General features: G+C 52.6%; 1 protein-coding gene across 1 annotated transcript in view; it reads left to right on the forward strand.

Moving 5' to 3' along the window:
- The first annotated feature begins 21,721 nt into the window (after nt 1–21,721).
- Nucleotides 21,722–22,226, forward strand: part of ace (angiotensin I converting enzyme (peptidyl-dipeptidase A) 1) — a 162,640-nt gene continuing 162,135 nt past the window's right edge. Inside the window, exon 1 of the mRNA XM_060848532.1 lies at nt 21,722–22,191. Coding sequence (XP_060704515.1) covers nt 21,970–22,191 — 222 coding nt within the window. The 5' untranslated portion in view covers nt 21,722–21,969. The remainder of the gene's footprint in view (nt 22,192–22,226) is intronic.

Consider the following 22,226-nt stretch of genomic DNA (forward strand, 5'->3'; position numbering starts at 1 on the left):
AGAGGATAAGGAAACTTCACAGTAAAAGCAAGACTGGTTCCCAGCCAATACCACCCCATTCAATTCCAATGTCACTCTGCGCTTCCAATGGTGCTCTATCTTCAGGCCAGTGTGTCCCATTCTCTTCCAAAGTCAAACTGGAAAATGCTGAAATGCTCAGTAGGTCATTGCACCATCTGTGAAGAGAAAACTGCAGTTAATAGTCAACATTTTCTTCAGCGAATCAGGAGCAGGAGTTCCAAGTGCAGCACACCCACCTGCTCATGAGGATAGGCCCACATTCACGTCAACCCTGTCCAACATCCAGGGACAGACACCGGGGCTGACAGATACCCAGGCAGGTAGGTCCCTCAGTATTACGGGACTTTGTAACCTGAAACAATGCAAACTGAAAGACCCTCCAGCAAACAGCCCCACACACTCCCCCCACACACTCCCCACACACACACACTCCCCACACACACTCCCCACACACTCCCCCAACACACACACACACATATAACCACACACTCCCCACACACACACTCCCCACACACACACACACTCCCCACACACACTCCCCACACACACACACTACCCACACACACTCGCCACACACACACTCCCCACACACACTCCCCACACACTCCCCCCACACACACACACACATATAACCACACACTCCCCACACACACACACTCCCCACACACACTCCCCCCCCACACACACACACACACTCACCCCACACACACAGACACACATATAACCACACACTCCCCACACACAAACTCCCAAACACACTCCCCACACACACACACACTCCCCACACACTCCTCACATACATATAACCACACATTCCCCACACACTCCCCACACACATATAACCACACACTCCCCACACACATATAACCACACACTCCCCACACACCCCCCGCACACATATAACCACACACTCCCCACACGCTCCCCGGAAACATATAACCACACATTCCCCACACACTCCCCAAATGCATAACCACAGATTCCCCACACACTCCCCACACACATATAACCACACACTCCCCACACACTCCATGCACACATTTAACCACACACTCCCCACACACTCCCCACACACACACACACACACACTCCCCACACACACTCCCCACACACACACACATATAACCAAACACTCCCCACACACACACACTCCCCACACACACTCCACACACACAGACACACACACACACTCCCCACACACACTCCCCACACACTCCCCCCCACACACACATATATATAACCACACACTCCCCACACACACGCTCCCCAAACACACTCCTCACACACACACACTCCACACACATTCCCACACACATATAACCACACACTCCCCACACACTCCTCACACACATATAACCACCCACTCCCCACACACATATAACCACACACTCCCCACACACTCCCCACTCACATGTAACCAAACACTCCCACACACATATAACCACACACTCCCCACACACCCCCCGCACACATATAACCACACACTCCCCACACACTCCCCGGAAACATATAACCACACATTCCCCACACACTCCCCACACACATATAACCACACACTCCCCACACACTCCACGCACACATTTAACCACGCACTCCCCACACACTCCCCACACACACACACACACTCCCCACACACACTCCCCCCCCACACACAGACACACTCCCCACACACTCACCCCACACACACAGACACACATATAACCACACACTCCCCACACACAAACTCCCCAAACACACTCCCCCCACACACACACACCCCACACACTCCTCACATACATATAACCACACATTCCCCACACACATATAACCACACACTCCCCACACACACTCTCCCCAAACACACTCCCCACACACACACACTCCCCACACACTCCTCACATACATATAACCACACATTCCCCACACACATATAACCACACACTCCCCACACACATATAACCACACACTCCCCACACACTCCACGCACACATTTAACCACGCACTCCCCACACACTCCCCACACACACACACACTCCCCACACACACTCCCCCCCACACACAGACACACTCCCCACACACTCACCCCACACACACAGACACACATATAACCACACACTCCCCACACACAAACTCCCCAAACACACTCCCCCCACACACACACACCCCACACACTCCTCACATACATATAACCACACATTCCCCACACACATATAACCACACACTCCCCACACACTCCCCCCCCACACACACATATATAACCACACACTCCCCACACACACTCTCCCCAAACACACTCCCCACACACACACACTCCCCACACACTCCTCACATACATATAACCACACATTCCCCACACACATATAACCACACACTCCCCACACACATATAACCACACACTCCCCACACACCCCCCACACACATATAACCACACACTCCCCGCACACTCCCCGGAAACATATAACCACACATTCCCCACACACTCCCCGAATGCATACCCACAAATTCCCCACACACTCCCCACACACATATAACCACACACTCCCCACACACTCCACGCACACATTTAACCACACACTCCCCACACACACCCCACACACACACACACACACTCCCCACACACACTCCACACACACACACACACATATAACCACACACTCCCCACACACACACACTCCCCAAACACAGACACACACACACTCCCCACACACTCCCCCCCACACACACACACATATAACCACACACTCCCCACACACACACTCCCCAAACACACTCCCCACACACACACACTCCACACACATTCCCACACACATATAACCACACACTCCCCACACACATATAACCACACATTCCCCACACACTCCCCACACACATATAACCACACACTCCCCAAACACTCCTCACACACATATAACCACACTCCCCACACACATATAACCACACACTCCCCACACACTCCCCACTCACATGTAACCAAACACTCCCACACACATATAACCACACACTCTCCACACACATATAACCACACACTCCCCACACACTCCCCGCACACATATAACCACACACTCTCCACACACATATAACCACACACTCCCCACACACCTATAACCACACACTCCCCACACACTCCCTGCACACATATAACCACACACTCCCCACCCACTCCCCACACACATATAACCACACACTTCCCACACTCATATAACCACACACTCCCCACAAACTCCCCACACACATATAACCACACAATCCCCACACACATATAACCACACATTCCGCACACAATCCACACACACACACACACACACACACACATACACACAACCCCCACTCCCCACACACATATAACCACACATTCCCCACACATTCCCCATACACTCCCCACACACATATAACCACACACACCCCACACACTCCCCACACACATATAACCACACATTCCGCACACACTCCACACACACACACACAAACCCCCACTCCCCACACACATATAACCACACATTCCGCACACACTCCACACACACACACACAAACCCCCACTCCCTACACACATATAACCACACATTCCCCACACACAAATAACCACACACTCCCCACACACATATAACCACACATTCCCCACACACATATAACCACACATTCCCCCACACTCCCCGCACCCATATAACCACACACTCCCCACACACTCCCCACACACATATAACCACACACTCCCCACACACTCCCCGCACACATATAACCACACATTCCCCACACACATATAACCACACACTCCCCACACACTCCCCGCACACATATAACCACACACTCCCCACACACATATAACCACACACTCCCCACACACACCCCGAATGCATAACCACACACTCCCCACAGACATATAACCACACACTCCCCACACACTCCCCACACACATATAACCACACACTCCCCACACACTCCCCACACACATATAACCACACACTCCCCACACACATATAACCACACACTCCCCACACACTCCACGCACACATTTAACCACACACTCCCCACCCACACCCCACACACACACACACACTCCCCACACACACACACATATAACCACACACTCCCCACACACACACACTCCCCAAACACAGACACACACACACTCCCCACACACTCCCCCCCCACACACACACACATATAACCACACACTCCCCACACACACACTCCCCAAACACACTCCCCACACACACACACTCCACACACATTCCCACACACATATAACCACACACTCCCCACACACATATAACCACACATTCCCCACACACTCCCCACACACATATAACCACACACTCCCCAAACACTCCTCACACACATATAACCACACTCCCCACACACATATAACCACACATTCCGCACACAATCCACACACACACACACACACACACATACACACAAACCCCCACTCCCCACACACATATAACCACACATTCCCCACACATTCCCCATACACTCCCCACACACTCCCCGCACATATATAACCACATATTCCCCACACACATATAACCACACACTCCCCACACACTCCCCGCACACATATAACCACACACACCCCACACACTCCCCACACACATATAACCACACACTCCCCACACACATATAACCACACATTCCCCACACACAAATAACCACACACTCCCCACACACATATAACCACACATTCCCCACACACATATAACCACACATTCCCCCACACTCCCCGCACCCATATAACCACACACTCCCCACACACTCCCCGCACACATATAACCACACATTCCCCACACACATATAACCACACACTCCCCACACACTCCCCGCACACATATAACCACACATTCCCCACACACATATAACCACACACTCCCCACACACACCCCGAATGCATAACCACACACTCTCCACACACTACCCACACACATATAACCACACACTCCCCACACACATATAACCACACACTCCCCACACACATATAACCACACACTCCCCACACCCATATAATCACACATTCCCCACACACTCCCCGCACACATATAACCACACACTCTCCACACACTCTCCACACACTCCCCACACACATATAACCACACATTCCCCACACACTCCCCACACACTCCCCACACACATATAACCACACACTCCCCACACACATATAACCACACACTCCCCACACCCATATAATCACACATTCCCCACACACTCCCCGCACACATATAACCCCACACTCCCCACACACTCCCCACACACATATAACCACACACTCCCCACACACATATAACCACACATTCCCCACACACTCCCACACATATAACCACACACTCCCCACACACTCCCCACACACATATAACCACACACTCCCCACACACTCCCCACACACTCCCACACACATATAACCACACACTCCCCACACACTTCCACACACATATAACTACACACTCCCCACCCACTCCCCACACACATATAACCACACACTTCCAACACTCATATAACCACACACTCCCCACACACTCCCCACACACTCCCCACACACATATAACCACACACTCCCCACACATTCCCCACACACATATAACCACATACTCCCCACACACTCCCCACACACATATAACCACATACTCCCCACACACTCCCCACACACATATAACCACACATTCCCCACACACTCCCCGCACACATATAACCACATACTCCCCACACACTCCCCACACACATATAACCACACACTCCCCACACACATATAACCACACATTCCCCACACACTCCCCACACACATATAACCACACATTCCCCACACACTCCCCGCACACATATAACCACACACTCTCCACACACTCCCCACACACATATAACCACACACTCCCCACACACACCCACACATATAACCACACACTCCCCACACACTCCCACACACATATAACCACACACTCCCCACACACTCCCCACACACTCCCACACACATATAACCACACACTCCCCACACACTTCCACACACATATAACCACACACTCCCCACCCACTCCCCACACATATAACCACACACTTCCAACACTCATATAACCACACACTCCCCACACACTCCCCACACACATATAACCACACACTGCCCACACATTCCCCACACACATATAACCACACATTCCCCACACACTCCCCGCACACATATAACCACACACTCCCCACACATTCCCCACACACATATAACCACACATTCCACACACACTCCCCGCACACATATAACCACATACTCCCCACACACTCCCCACACACATATAACCACACACTCCCCACACACATATAACCACACATTCCCCACACACTCCCCACACACATATAACCACACATTCCCCACACACTCCCCGCACACATATAACCACACACTCCCCACACACTCCCCGCACACATATAACCACACACTTCCCACACACATATAACCACACATTCCCCACACACACCCCGAATGCATAACCACACACTCCCCACACACTCCCCACACACATATAACCACACACTCCCCACACACTCCCCGCACACATATAACCACACATTCCCCACACACATGTAACCACACACTCCCACACACATATAGCCACACATTCCCCACACACATATAACCACACACTCCCACACACATATAACCACACACATATTACCACACATTCCCCACACACTCCCACGCACATATAACCACACATTCCCCACACACTGCCAGCACACATATAACCACACACTCCCCTCACACTCCCCACACACATATAACCACACACTCCCCACACACATATAACCACACACTCCCCACACACTCCCCACACACACACACACACACACACACACAAACCCCCACTCCCTACACACATATAACCACACACTCCCACACACATATAACCACACACTCCCCACACACATATAACCACACATTCCCCACACACATATAACCACACACTCCCCACACACATATAACCACACATTCCCCACACACTCCCCGCACACATCTAACCACACACTCCCCACACATTCCCCACACACTCCCCACCCAAATATAACCACACACTCCCCACACACATATAACCACACATTCCCCACACACTCCCCACACACATATAACCACACACTCCCCACACACATATAACCACACACTCCCCACACACTCCCAGACACATATAACCACACATTCCCCACACACTCCCCACACACATATAACCAGACACTCCCCACACATTCCCCACACACATATAACCACACACTCCCCACACACTTCCCGCACACATATAACCACACACTCCCCACACACATATAACCACACATTCCCCACACACTTCTCACACACATATAACCACACACTCCCCACACATTCCCCACACACATATAACCACACACTCCCCACACCCTCCCCCCACACATATAACCACACACTCCCCACACACATGTATCTACACATTCCCACACACATATAACCACACACTCCCCACACACTCCCACACACATATAACCACACACTCCCCACACACATATAACCACACACTCCCCACACACTCCCCACACACATATAACCACACACTCCCCACACACGTATAACCACACACTCCCCACACACATATAACCACACACTCCCCACACACATATAACCACACATTCCCCACCCACTCCCCGCACACATATAACCACACACTTCCCACACACATATAACCACACATTCCCCACACACACCCCGAATGCATAACCACACACTCCCCATACACTCCCCACACACATATAACCACACACTCCCCACACACTCCCCGCACACATATAACCACACATTCCCCACACACATGTAACCACACACTCCCACACACATATAGCCACACATTCCCCACACACATATAACCACACACTCCCACACACATATAACCACACATTCCCCACACACTCCCACGCACATATAACCACACATTCCCCACACACTGCCAGCACACATATAACCACACACTCCCCACTCACTCCCCACACACATATAACCACACACTCCCCACACACATATAACCACACACTCCCCACACATTCCCCACACACTGCCAGCACACATATAACCACACACTCCCCACTCACTCCCCACACACATATAACCACACACTCCCCACACACATATAACCACACACTCCCACACACATATAACCACACACTCCCCACACACATATAACCACACATTCCCCACACACATATAACCACACACTCCCCACATACATATAACCACACATTCCCCACACACTCCCCGCACACATCTAACCACACACTCCCCACACATTCCCCACACACTCCCCACCCAAATATAACCACACACTCCCCACACACATATAACCACACATTCCCCACACACTCCCCACACACATATATCCACACACTCCCCACACACATATAACCACACACTCCCCACACACTCCCAGACACATATAACCACACATTCCCCACACACTCCCCACACACATGTAACCAGACACTCCCCACACATTCCCCACACACATATAACCACACACTCCCCACACACTTCCCGCACACATATAACCACACACTCCCCACACACATATAACCACACATTCCCCACACACTTCTCACACACATATAACCACACACTCCCCACACATTCCCCACACACATATAACCACACACTCCCCACACCCTCCCCCCACACATATAACCACACACTCCCCACACACATGTATCTACACATTCCCACACACATATAACCACACACTCCCCACACACTCCCACACACATATAACCACACACTCCCCACACACATATAACCACACACTCCCCACACACTCCCCACACACATATAACCACACACTCCCTACACACATATAACCACACATTCCCCACACACATATAACCACACACTCCCCACACACATATAACCACACACTCCCCACACACATATAACCACACATTCCCCACCCACTCCCCGAATGCATAACCACACACTCCCCACACACACATAACCACACACTCCCCACACACTCCCCACACACATATAACCACACACTCCCACACACATATAACCACACATTCCCCACCCACTCCCCGAATGCATAACCACACACTCCCCACACACACATAACCACACACTCCCCACACACTCCCCACACACATATAACCACACACTCCCCACACACACATAACCACACACTCCCCACACACTCCCCGCACACATGACCACACACTCCCCACACACTCCCCACACACATATAACCACACACTCCCCACACACATATGACCACACATTCCCCACACACTCCCCACACACATATAACTACACATTCCCCACACACTCCCCACACACACATAACCACACACTCCCCACACACTCCCCGCACATATGACCACACTCTCCCCACACACTCCCCACACACATATAACCACACACTCCCCACACATTCCCCACACACTCCCCACACACATGACCACACACTCCCCGCACACATATAACCACACACTCCCCACACACATATAACCACACATTCCCCACACACTCCCCGCACACATATGACCACACACTCCCCACACACTCCCCACACACATATAACCACACACTCCCCACACACATATGACCACACATTCCCCACACACTCCCCACACACATATGACCACACTCTCCCCACACACTCCCCACACACATATAACCACACACTCCCCACACATTCCCCGCACACTCCCCACACACATATGACCACACATTCCCCACACACTCCCCACACACATATAACCACACACTCCCCACACACTCCCACCCGCATATAACCACACACTCCCCACACACTCCCCATGTACTCCCCACACATTCCCTGCAGTCTCCCTTGTACTCTCACACACTCTCTGTAAACTCCCCGCACATTCCGCACATACTTCCCACCCAATCGCCACATACTCCTTGCACACTCCCCACGTGCCCCCCACACACTCCCCATGTATGCCCTGCACACTCCCCACACACTCTCCACGTACTCCTTGCACACTCCCTACATAACCCTCACACATTCCCCACATACTGCCCGCACACTCCCCATGTACCCCCACACACTCCCCATGCATTCTCCACGTACTCCGCACACACACCCCACACACTGTCCTCACTGCCACATACTCCCCCCGTACTCCCTACGTACTCCCACGTACTCCCCGCGTACTTCCTGCGTATGCCCCACGAACTCCACACCCACTCCCCACATTGCACAGTCTGCAGTGAAATAGGAAAAGTGTTCTTTGGAAAGCAGGAAGTGACTGTTCTGAATTTGAAAGTGAGCAAAATGTAAAAGGCGGCAGCTTTAACCTTTGTTCACAACCTGCTTCGCTGGTTTCTTGAGAGACGGGTTAGGATGGATGGACTGTTCTGCCCTGGAACTCCCTTGTTTGAATTCCTTCCCTTCCCCGGGCAGAATTCTCCTGCACACCCTGTTCTCTGGCCATTCTGCCGCCTGTGGATTACATTTGCAATGGAATTGCCTTCCCCCGGCACAGCCTCAAGTTCATCCCACAGTGCGATTATTGCAGTTTCCAATCCAGGCCGCGCAGTGCTTGGGCCCGGGTTTTGTGTACATAACTATATTTTGGTTCCTTTTCTGTCCACATGGCTCAGCATTTTCCCTCCCTTCTGGTTACTGTCTGTCCAGGGCATTAACCCTATTCCCATCAGCTCTGAGTCCACTAAGCCACCCTTTCACAGAATCCCTACAGCAGGCTATTCACTCATTACAGTCACGATAGCCCTCCCAAGAGCATCCCACCCAGACCCATCCTACTGCCTTTACCCCAAAACCCCACCTTTCCTATGATTAATCCCTGGGCACTACGGGCAATTTACTATGACCTATCCACTTGACCTGAGCATCTTTGGACTTTGGGAGGAAACCAAAGCACCCAGAGGAAACCCACGTGGACACAGGGAGAATGTGCAAACTCCACACAGACAGTCGCCTGAGGTGGGAATTGAACCCGGGTCCCTGGTGCTGTGAGGGCACCAGTGTCATCCACTGAGCCACTGTGCCACCCCATTTTGAGCTGAGTTAAAAATACCTTGATGTGGAGGTGCTGGTGTTGGATTGGTGTAGACAGAGTCAAAAATCACACAACAGAACTATAGCCTGGTGCTGAGTGATTTTTGGAAAGTCTTTGCTCATTCTGCCACAGTGCATTGGTCTGACTTCTCCAAAAGAAGGTTTCCAGCATGTACACCAAAGAAACATGTTATCACAATATTAATATCAAATCATCAATGACAAGCACTCAAATCGGGGCAGCACGGTGGCTCAGTGGTTAGCACCGCTGCCTCACAGCACCAGGGACCCGGGTTCAATTCCCACCTCAGGCAACTGTCTGTGTGGGGTTTACACATTCTCCCCGTGTCTGCGTGGGTTTCCTCCAGGTGCTCCGGTTTCCTCCCACAATCGAAAGATGTGTAGGTCGGTGGATTGGCCATAGTGTTAGGTGCATTAGTCAGGGGGAATGGGTCCGGGTGGGTTACTCTTCGGAGGGTTGTCTAACCAAATAAAACAAAACAGCAGGTTCTGAAACAAAAACAGAAAATGCTAGAAAGGATTTATAAATGACAGTGCCTAACTGGGAAGTCCAAACCCAATATCACGAGCATTGTTGACCAGCCTTATTCCCAAACCTCATCCCCTCTGCACACCTCATGGTGTCAGCTTTAGGATGTGGAGTTTTGCTTTTCTCTTCCATGTCTAGCTGGTTCAGGACCAATTCTGTCACTTTGAAACACCAGGAGAAAGTGAGGGCTGCAGATGCTGGAGATCAGAGCTGAAAATGTGTTGCTGGAAAAGTGCAGCAGGTCAGACAGCATCCAAGGAGCAGGAGATTCGACGTTTCGGGCATGAGCCCTTCTTCAGGAAATAAGAAGGGCTTATGCCCGAAGCGTTGAATCTCCTGTTCCTTGGATGCTGCCTGACCTGCTGCGCTTTTCCAGCAACACATTTTCAATTTTGAAGCACCACCCAGGCTACACTGTGCTAATTCAGCACAACCAGGGAATTAGACCCATGTGTAACTCTGTCAGTGGGAGCACATATCCCCCTGGGGTCAGGGATTGTATAATTCTGCATGGTTCACACATAATCCAGACTGACACTCCCAGACTCTTCTGGGGTAGTGCTACACTGAGAGAAATGCCCTCTTTCAGATAAGACTGTATCATGTGGGATCTTGCTGTGTGTGACATGTTTCCTGCATTACGACACACACTCATTACGACACACACTCATTACGACACACACTCAAAAGCACTGCATTGGCTATCAAGCGCTTTGGGAATGAAATGGAAGTCATGAAAGGTGTCTTTTTTGTCCTTCCTTTTTAGTTTTCCTCCCTTTTCGACATGACGCAGCTGAATAACAGGAGGCTCTTTTATCTGCTCACTTCCAGGATCGAGACCAAAAATATCCTCAGGCAAAGAAACAGACAGACAGGGGTCATACCACTGAGCAAGGTAAAGCCCCAGGTTGACAGGGGGAATGAATTGACTACGGGGGGACCCGTGGGCTCACTCACTCTCTCTTTCTGCCTACCCCAGAGATTCACCACATCAGGAGTTACAGTCCCGTGGTAATGTATACTGACAGGGAGCAACAATTAACAAAAGCTAATGAGATAAAAATGATCCCTCGAGGCCAGGTTCTGTGAAGAGATCCATTAATTGAAATTACACCATTCACTTAATTGAGAGCCTGATAGAAAAACAAATTGGAAGATTCAAACTCCTTTTAGACGATGCAATGATTTCTATTTCTCTCTGAGAAGTAGTCGGTATTGGACAGCAATGTGCAATGATCAGACTGTCAATTGGGAGCTAAATATTAGCCAAGGCTGTGGGAAGACGGCCAACTCTGCTGCAAGGTATTGCCAGGGATTCACTTACATCCACCAGAGGGAAGCTCACCTCAAGGAAACGACAGGGACCCATTTCCAAATGACCTCCGCCCATACCCTGCATGATTTCATCTTCTAGAGGTGTAGGAGGGTGGGGGGGGGGTGTAGGGACAGGGGTGTGGGGGTGATAGGGGGGCGTAGAGATGAAGAGAGGGGAGTGTGGGGGTAAAGGGAGGGGAGTGTGGGGGTGAAGGGTGGAGGGTGGGGGGGTAATAGGAGGGGGTATGGGGGTGACGGGAGGGGGAGTGAGGGTGAAGGGAGGGGGTGTGGGGGTGAAGGGGGGTTGGGGATGAAGGGAGGGGTGCGTGGGGGTGAAGGGAGGGGAGTGTGGGGGTGAAGGGAGGGTGGTGTGGGGGTGAGGGGAGGGGGTGTGGGTTGAAGGGTGGGGGATGTGGGGGTGAGGGGTGAAAGGAGGGGGGTGGGGATGATAGGAGGGGGGAGTGGGGGTAATGGGAGGGGGTGTGGGGGTGAAGGGTGGGGGATGTGGGAGTGAGGGGTGGGGTGTAGGGGTGAAAGGAGGGGGGGTGGGGATGATAGGAGGGGGGAGTGGGGGTAATGGGAGGGAGTGTGGGGGTGAAGGGAGTGGTGTGTGGGGGTGAGGGGAGGGGGTTGTGGGGGTGAAGGGAGGGGGTGTGGGGGTGAAGGGTGGGGGGTGGGGGAGTAATAGGAGGGGGTGTGGGGTGAAGGGAGGGGGAGTGAGGGTGAAGGGAGGGGGTGTGGGGGTGATGGGAGGGAGGGTGTGGGGGTGAAGGGAGAGGAATGTGGGGGTGAAGGGAGAGGAATGTGGGGGTAATGGGAGGAGAGTGTGGAGAGTAAAGGGAGGTGGGGTGTGGGGGTGAAGGGAGGGGGCTGTGGGGGTGAGGGAGGGAGAGTGTGGGGGTGAAGGGAGGGGGTGGGCGTGAAGGGAGGGGAATGTGGGGGTAATGGGAGGGGAGTGTGGGGGTGAAGGGTGGGGTGTGTGGGGGTAATAGGAGGCGGGTGTGGGGGTGAAGGGAGGGGGAGTGGGGGAGAAGGGATGAGGGTGTGGGGGTGATGGGAGGGGGGTGCGGGGTTAATGGAGGGGAGTGTGGGCTTGAAGGGAGGGGAATGTGGGGGCTGAAGGGAGGGGAGTGTGCGGGGTGAAGGGAGGGGGTGTGAGGGTAATAGGAGGGGCGTGTGGGGGGGAAGGGAGGGGGCTATGGGGGTGAGGGAGGGGGAGTGTGGGGGTGAAGGGAGGGGGGTGGGCGTGAAGGGAGGGGGTGTGGGGGTGAAGGAGGGGAGTGTGGGGGTGAAGGGTGGCGTGTGTGGGGGTGATAGGAGGCGGTGTGGGGGTGAGGGAGGGGAGTGTGGGCGTGAAGGGAGGGGAATGTGGGGGGTGAAGGGAGGGGAGTGTGCAGGGTGAAGGGAGGGGGTGTGGGGGTAATGGGAGGGGGGTGTGGGGATGAAGGGAGACGAGTGTGGGAGTGAAGGGAGGGGTGTGGGGGGGTAATGGGTGGGGGGTGTGGGGTGAAGGGAGGAGGGTGTGGGGATGATGGGAGGGGGGTGTGGGGGTGAGGAGAGGGGTTCTGGCAGTGAAGGGGGTGGGGGTGAAGGGAGGGGAGTCTGCGGGCGATGGGAGGTGGGTGTGGGGGTGAGGGGTGGGGTGAGTCGGGGTGAAGGGAGGGGGGTGTGGGGGTATGGGGGTGTGGGGGTGAGGGGAGAGGGGTGTGTAGGGGTGAAGGGAGGGGGGTGTGGGGGTGGGGGAGAGGGGTGTGTAGGGGTGAAGGGAGGGGGGTGTGGAGATGAAGGGAGGGGGTTGTGGGGTGAAGGGAGGGGGGAGTGGGGTGAAGGGAGGGGGGTGTGGGGATGAAGGGAGGGGGGTGTGGGGGTGAAGGGAGGGGGGAGTGGGGATGCAATGTTCCGGTGTTCTGAGTCCTGTGCATTGTTCAGTGGTGAGCTGATCAATCCTGCCTCGGTTCCCTGGGATACCATTCCAGCTTTCCCGAGGTAGTTCACACCCACCCTCAATGTTCCCTACGATCTGCCATATTCCCATGCTCCAGCCATTCCCTATCACATTCCTCACGCCACCTCATGTCCCTTCCCTCCTCACACCCATGCATCTCCCTCGCCACTCTGGGAAAGAGTCAGGGTGTCTTTGATTTGGACATTAAACAATTAATCTTCTTATAATCTGATGTGGAGGTGCCGGTGTTGGACTGGGATGGACAAAGTCAGGAGTCACACGGCACCGGCTTAGACTCCAAGGGTTTTTTTGGAAATTACAAGCTTTCCAAGTGCTGCTCCTTCCTCCGGTGAGCTGTCAGCTTCAGCCCTGAGTAATGGGCCATTTCTATTTCAGAGCAATTCCCTCTCAACCACTGGAATGAAGGAGATGGTAGAATGTGTTTTATTTTAACAGCAGGTTAAAGTAGTGGATAGATAGATGTACAAATGTTAGTCCAAAACATGACACGAAAGCTTGCCGGCACATTTTTAGTAGTTTTGAATGCATTATAGTCCTTCTGTATTTGGAAACTTACCATAGTGCATGCCTACATTGAACATAATAGTGATCAATATAACGTATCTATTTTGCCTATTTTGAAAGATAGAGCTTTGCAATTAATTGTTGTATTATAAGCACATATAAATACTAAATAAAGCATCTAATTGTGACATTTAAGATTCGAAGAGAAATGGATTTACACTGATGATATTTCTCATTTATAAGGAAGTTATTCAAAGATACTGCGGGGAGCAGGAAAACGTGGGAAAGTAGGTTTTTACATCCAGAACGATCAAACGTTCAGGTTTTTTGATCCAATTCCTATCTCCATCAGGAGATAGAATTCAAGTGCAAAGTCTCAGTTCAATAAAGCATCTAATCAAATCCCCAAACACACAGCAATCCGTCAGTCCAGCCCTGGGGCTTCCGCCAAACTTTTCCAACTCCCTGGAGTTGGACTCTGAACTTTGATTCTCCTGACTCAGGGAAAGTGTGCTAGACACAGCCGAATTAACTGAGGTGGCATTTTCCAGAGTTTATACAATGGTCCTTTGCGTTCTGCACGTCTCAGGCAGAGAGTGATGTCCAACATTGACGAGATAATGCAGAAATGTTCTGGAGTAATGCAGAGGAATGTGAGCAAGATCAGAACCTAGTTATCTGTAGTGAGAAACCAAGAGAAAAAGATGTCTTTGGGATTCCAAAACAGGCAGTTCAGCCCCTCAAATCCCTTCTGTTATTCAATTAGATCATGTGACCCAACTTCTATATTCTTTCTTTTCTCCTTATCACTTAATTCCTTGCAATAACAACCTGCTATTTGTGAAAAACAACTGATTGAACATCAGCTGCCATTTCTAGGAGAGTTCCTAACTTCCACCCTACTTTGTGTGCAGATATCTTCCATAATTTGGCGGCATCTGCAGAGAGAGAAGCAGAATTAATATTTCAAATCTGGAACAACTCGTCTTTATACCTGCATTGTCAGTGGGTGGTATGGTGGTTAGTGGTTAGCACTGCTGCCTCACAGCGCCAGAGACCTGGGTTCAATTCCCGCCTCAGGCGACTGACTGTATGGAGTTTGCACATTCTCCAGTTTCCTCCCACAGTCCACAGATGTGCGGGTCAGGTGAATTGGCCATGCTAAATTCCCCGTAGTGTTAGGTAAAGGGGTAGGGGTATGGGTGGATTGCGCTTCGGCGGGTCGGTGTGGACTTGTTGGGCCGAAGGGCCTGTTTCCACACTGTAAGTAATCTAAGCTAACCCCATTTCACTTCTGAAGAAGGGGCACACAGGACTCTAAATGTTAACTCTGTTCCTCTCCCCACATTGCTGTCAGATCTGCTGAGTTTATCTAGCATTACGTTTTACCAGTATCTGCAGTGTTTTATCTTTAATACAAACTAATTTCACTGCTTTAAGGCCAGGCTCTATTTTAATCTCAGGTCCAGAGCTCTCCTGAATAAGGCCAATGCTACAGAGCTCAGATTTCTATGTGAAGCCAATGGCAATGATACTGAACTCTGAGGCACTGATAGATGGCGGGGGAATTAATTCCTGACAGAATACAAAGCACATGATTAAGAGGCTGAATCGTTAGTCACGTGGGATTAAGAATAACTCAACCTGCCATTTATAACCCTGCACAAAGTCTCCTCTAACTTTGTTCCAAACATCAACTTCAGCCCAGGCTCTGGTCTGTCAGCCAAGTCAGGAATCTAAAAGCAAACTCACAATGGAAAATTCATTCAATCCAGACATTCAGGAAAGGCAGAACAGGAGCTTGGCATTTCAAACTGAGAATATACGTTCATCTTTCCTCCTCATTCTCCCCGTGTCTGCGTGGGTTTCCTCTGGGTGCTCCGGTTTCCTCCCACAATCCAGGTCAGGTGAATTGGCCATGCTAAATTGCCCGTAGTGTTAGGTGCAGGGGTAAACGTTGGGGAATGGGTCTGGGTGAGTTGCTTTTCGGAGGGTCGGTGTGGGTGGGGGCATGGGTGGGAGTGTGCGTGTAGGTGGGGGTGTCGGTGTGGGTATGGGTGGGGGTGTGCATGTGGGTGGGGGTGCATGTGGATGGGGGTGTTGGCTTGTGTGGGGGTGTTGGTGTGGGTGGGGGTATGAGTGGGGGTGTGGGTGGGGGTGTGTGTGGGTGGGGGTGTTGGTTTGGTGGGGGTATGAGTGGGAGTTTGTGTGTGGTTGGGGGTGCATGTGGGTGGGAGTGTTGGTTTGGGTGGGGGTGTCGGTGTGGGAGGGAGTATGGGTGGGGGTGTCGGTGTGGGTGGGAGTATGGGTGGGAGTGTGGGTGGGGGTGTCGGTGTGGGTGGGAGTATGGGTGGGAGTGTGGGTGGGGGTGGGGGTGTTGGTGTGGGTATGGGTGGGGGTGTGCGTGTGGGTGGGGGTGTTGATTTGGGTGGGGGCATTGGTGTGGGTGGGGGTGGGGGTGGAGGTATGGGTGTGGGTGGGGGTGTCGGTGTGGGTGGGGGTGTGCGTGTGGGTGGGAGTGTGGGTAGGGGTGTCGGTGTGCGTGTGGGTGGGGTTGTGAGTGTGGGTGGGTGTGCGTGTGGGTGAGGGTGTCGGTTTGGGTGGGAGTATGGGTGGGAGTATGCGTGTAGGTGGGGGTGTCAGTGTGGGTATGGGTGTGGGTGTGCGTGTGGGTGGGGGCGTCGGTTTGGGTGGGGGTGTCGTTGTGGGTGGGGTTGGGGTGTGGGTGTGGGTGGGGGTGTTGGTTTGGGTGTGGGTGTCAGTGTAGGTGGGGGCAGGGGTGGGGGTGGGGGTGTCAGTGTAGGTGGGGGTGGGGGTGTGGGTGTGGGTGGGGGTATGAGTGGATGTGTGGGTGTGAGTGGGGGTGTCAGTGTGGGTGTGGATGTGCGTGTGGGTGGGGGCGTCGGTTTGGGTGTGGGTGTCGATGTAGGTGGGGGCATGGATGGGAGTGTGGGTGTGGGTGGGTGTGCGTATAGTTGGGGGTGTTGGTTTGGGTGGGGGTGTGGGTGTGGGTGGGGTTATGGGTGTGGGTGTGGGTGTGGGTGGGGGTAGGGGTGTGGGTGTGGGTGGGCTGTCGGTGTGGGTGGGGGTATGTGGAAGAAGCACATGCAGACCCCCTCCCCAGAAACCCAATGGGTTGTTAAGCCTTTGAAACCTGTTGAAGATTGTCTCTGGTTTGTCAGTGTTTCGGTTTTTGATCGATCATAGTTGGGGGTCCCTGGGGAGTGAGAAATCCAGCACAGCGTGTGGGTCAGATACTGTGTCCCAGCCTCAGCAGCTCATCCTGTAAATCCCAGTTGTCTCACCTCTGACCTTTCCAATCTCAGCTCCCACCATCCTGCCAATATGGTCTGCTTCCCACCAGAACGCTAACGCCCCATGCCAGATCTCCCCATTCACCAGGATAATCCTGCCCATCTCTAACACCCTCCCCCCACCCCTGGCAATCCAGCAGTTTATCCCCAATCCACCCATGGTCACCAAAACCCTGCCACCCTCCCTGTTACCAGGCTCTTCCCAATTCTGGGTTCTACCTGCAATCCGCCTGCCACCACCCCCTCCTCAACACCTCCTCATCCCCTACTCCCCCGAGACATGCACATTATTAGAGCCAGGAAGGTGCAGAGAGGGGAACAGTGATAGGAACCAACTCCAAGTTTAACCCTGGACAAGGATTGAGTATATGGGAGGCACCTTCACCTTGTCACTGTGAAACCCGCTGTAATTTTAAAGAATTGCCTTATTTCGAAGTGATTTTCTTTCTTCCTGGAGTGTGGGAGGCTGAGAGGTAACCTCATAGAGGTTTATAAAATCACGAGGGGCATGGATAGGATAAATAGACAAGGTCTTTTCCCTGAGGTGGGAGAGTCCAGAACTAGAGGGCATAGGTTTAAGGTGAGAGGGGAAAGATTTAAAAGAGACCTAAGGGGCAACTTTTTCACACAGAGGGGTGGTGCATGCATGGTACATGAGTAGGAAGGGTTTAGAGGAATGTGGGCCAAATGGGACTAGATTAGTTTCAGATATCTGGTCAGCATAGATGAGTTGGAGCTGTTTCTGTGCTGTACATCTCTAATGGTTCTCTGACTGACAGCCTATCCCCCACATCCCACACCTTTCTCCTCTGAGGGCCATTTAAAGTGAGGCTGAATTCTGCCCATCATTTTGACCAGAGTCACACATTAGTGCTCCCTCCACTTCTGATAAATCAGAACAGCAGGTGAGGCTGGGGAACTGAACGGACTGGGGCATGTCCATCCAAATCACAGCTCAAGGAGCACCTGAAGACTACCAAGACGTTTGGAAGGGTGGGTGGTTGTGGGAGACCGGAACAAGAGACTGAAAATGTAAAAGGGTCATTCGAAAATGGAATAAAAATGTCAAGAGAAATTCCCCAGAGAGCAGTGAGGATGTCGAAGTCATTATCTCGAGGATTTGTTGTGGGAAACAGCAGCTGAAGGGGAAGCGAGATAGATGCACAAAGGTGAAAGGAGTAGAACAGGGTGGGGGTCGGAAGCTGAAAGTTTACTGCAGCAAGTTCTGAGTCAGCAATGGGGCCCTGGATATCTGACTGAGCCCCTCCAGCGGTGATCCCACCATCACCCTGACAAAAGGGCCGATGTCAGGCTGGTGTCAGCCCTCAGTGAGGACCCAGCACACACCCCCTGGCACTGAGAGGCACAGCAGGAGCAGCAGTCACTCACAACCCCAAAGCACCAGCACAAACCGCCGGCCAAATGGCCAGCTCCCTCCCTCCCTGCATGTTGTGTGGAATCCCGAGAAAATCCTGAAAGCAATAATGAGCACTTCCCCCTGCAATTGAAAAGCAGTTCGCATGGACTTGGGGGAGGCAGGGGGAAAGGGGAAAGGGGTGGGTGGGGCAGGAGTGGGGGTGGAGTCGGGGGTGGGAGTTGGGGGGGTCAGAGTGAGGGTGATGGAGTGTGGAGGTCAGAGTGGAGGTGATGGAGTGGGGGTGATGGAGTGGGGGTGGGGTGGGGGTGATGGGGTGGGGGAATCAGAGTGGGGGTGATGGAGTGTGAGAGTGGGTGGGGGTGATGGAGTGGGGGTGTGTGGAGTAGAGGGGTTTTGGAGTGGGGGTGTGTGGCGTGGGGGTGTGTGGAGTGGGGGAGTGTGGAGTGGGGGTGTGGAGTGGGGGTGTTGGAGTGGGGGTGTATGGAGTGGGGGTGTGTGTGGAGTGGGGTGGTGTGGATTGAGGGTGTGTGGAGTGGGGGGTGTGTGGAGTGGGGGGTGTGGAGTGGGGGGGTGTGGAGTGGGGGTGTGTGGAGTGGGGGGTGTGGAGTGGGGGTGTGTTGGAGTGGGGTGTGTTGGAGTGGGGGTGCGTTGGAGTGGGGGTGCGTTGGAGTGAGGGGTGTGGAGTGGGGGGGTGTGTGGAGTGGTGCTGTTTGAGTGGGGGGTGTGGATTGGGGGGTGTGTGGAGTGGGGGGTGTGGAGTGTGGTGGTGTGGAGTGGGGCTGTTTGAGTGGGGGGGGTGTGGAGTGGGGTGGTGTGTGGAGTGGGGGGTGTGGAGTGGGGGTGGCTGAGTGGGGTTTGGAATGGCACAGCAGAGTTGCAGTTGGGGCCAGTTCCCATTTACAGAATCCTCTCTGATATGAACCAAACCATCCCTCCCGCGTGAACAGGAGCACGATGCCGGCAACAGGACTTTCCCCAAGTCGGGCAGATCCTCTGTGTGTGTCTGTGTGTCTGTCTCTGTGTGTGTGTGTCTGTGTCTCTGTGTGTTTGTGAGTTTGTGTGTGTGTGTGTGTGTGTGTCTATGTGTCTGAGTGCCTGTGTGTCTGTGTCTCTGTGTGTGTCTGTGTCTCTATCTGTGTCTGTGTCTATGTCTGTGTGTCTGTGTGTGTGTGTCTGTGTGTGTCTGTGTGTGTGTCTGTGTGCCTGTGTGTGTCTGTGTGTGTGTGTGTGTCTATGTGTGTGTGTGTCTGTGTGTGTGTGTGCCTGTGTGTGTGTTGTGTGTGTATGTGTGTGTGTGTGTCTGTGTGTGCTGTGTGTGTGTGTCTGTGTGTGCCTGTGTCTGTGTGTGTGTCTGTGTGTATCTGTGTGTGTGTCTGTGTGTATCTGTGTGTCTGTGTGTCTCTGTGTGTGTGTGTCTCTGTGTGTGTGCTGTCATTCGGTTTCCATACCAGTGAATATAATACCCGCCTGCTCGGTGCTGAAACGGTGAAGGAAGGCGATGAGTGAGCTCAGCTTCTGAGAGACCCTCTCACGGGGTGAGTGTGTGAGAGAGGGTGGATAGAGAGAGAGAGAGAGAGAGAATTCCACACAACGTTCCTCCTGCTGCCGTTCAGAGGCAGTGTTACATTGAGCAGGATTCTGATCATAGCAGCACTCCTGGAGATATCACACAGAAAGAGCGGTCTGTTTTGGGTGGAGTGGCTGATGGCTCGGGGAGGTGCCTTTAAGGCAGAGTGCAGTGAAACAAGGAAACAACTAAGGACAGGTTTTATTATCCTGAACCGTGCTGTCATTAGAGAGAGCTGCCAGGTTATGTGTTATCAGCAGGTCAGAGCTGGGAAGCCGGGACTGGACGCGATTATATTTAAAGAGGCTGGTGTTGGAGAGCACACTGACAAAGGGGCAGGCACTACAACATGCAGACCGCTGTGCCCTGTCTCCTCAGCCTGGTCCTCCTCTCCTGGGGGTCCTGTGCCCTGGATCCCACCTACCTCCCCAGCAACCACAGCATTGACCTACCTGGGGCAAGGGCATTTGTGAGCGAGTACAACGAGACGGCAGAAGTCATCCTTTACAAGAGTGTTTTAGCAAGCTGGAATTACAACACCAACCTGACTGGATACAACCAGGAGAAACAGGTACCACCCTCACTCTCTCATCAGCAAGCTGGTGT

This window comes from Hemiscyllium ocellatum, chromosome 32, assembly GCF_020745735.1.
Source record: "Hemiscyllium ocellatum isolate sHemOce1 chromosome 32, sHemOce1.pat.X.cur, whole genome shotgun sequence".
NCBI classification, from domain to species: Eukaryota; Metazoa; Chordata; class Chondrichthyes; order Orectolobiformes; family Hemiscylliidae; genus Hemiscyllium; species Hemiscyllium ocellatum.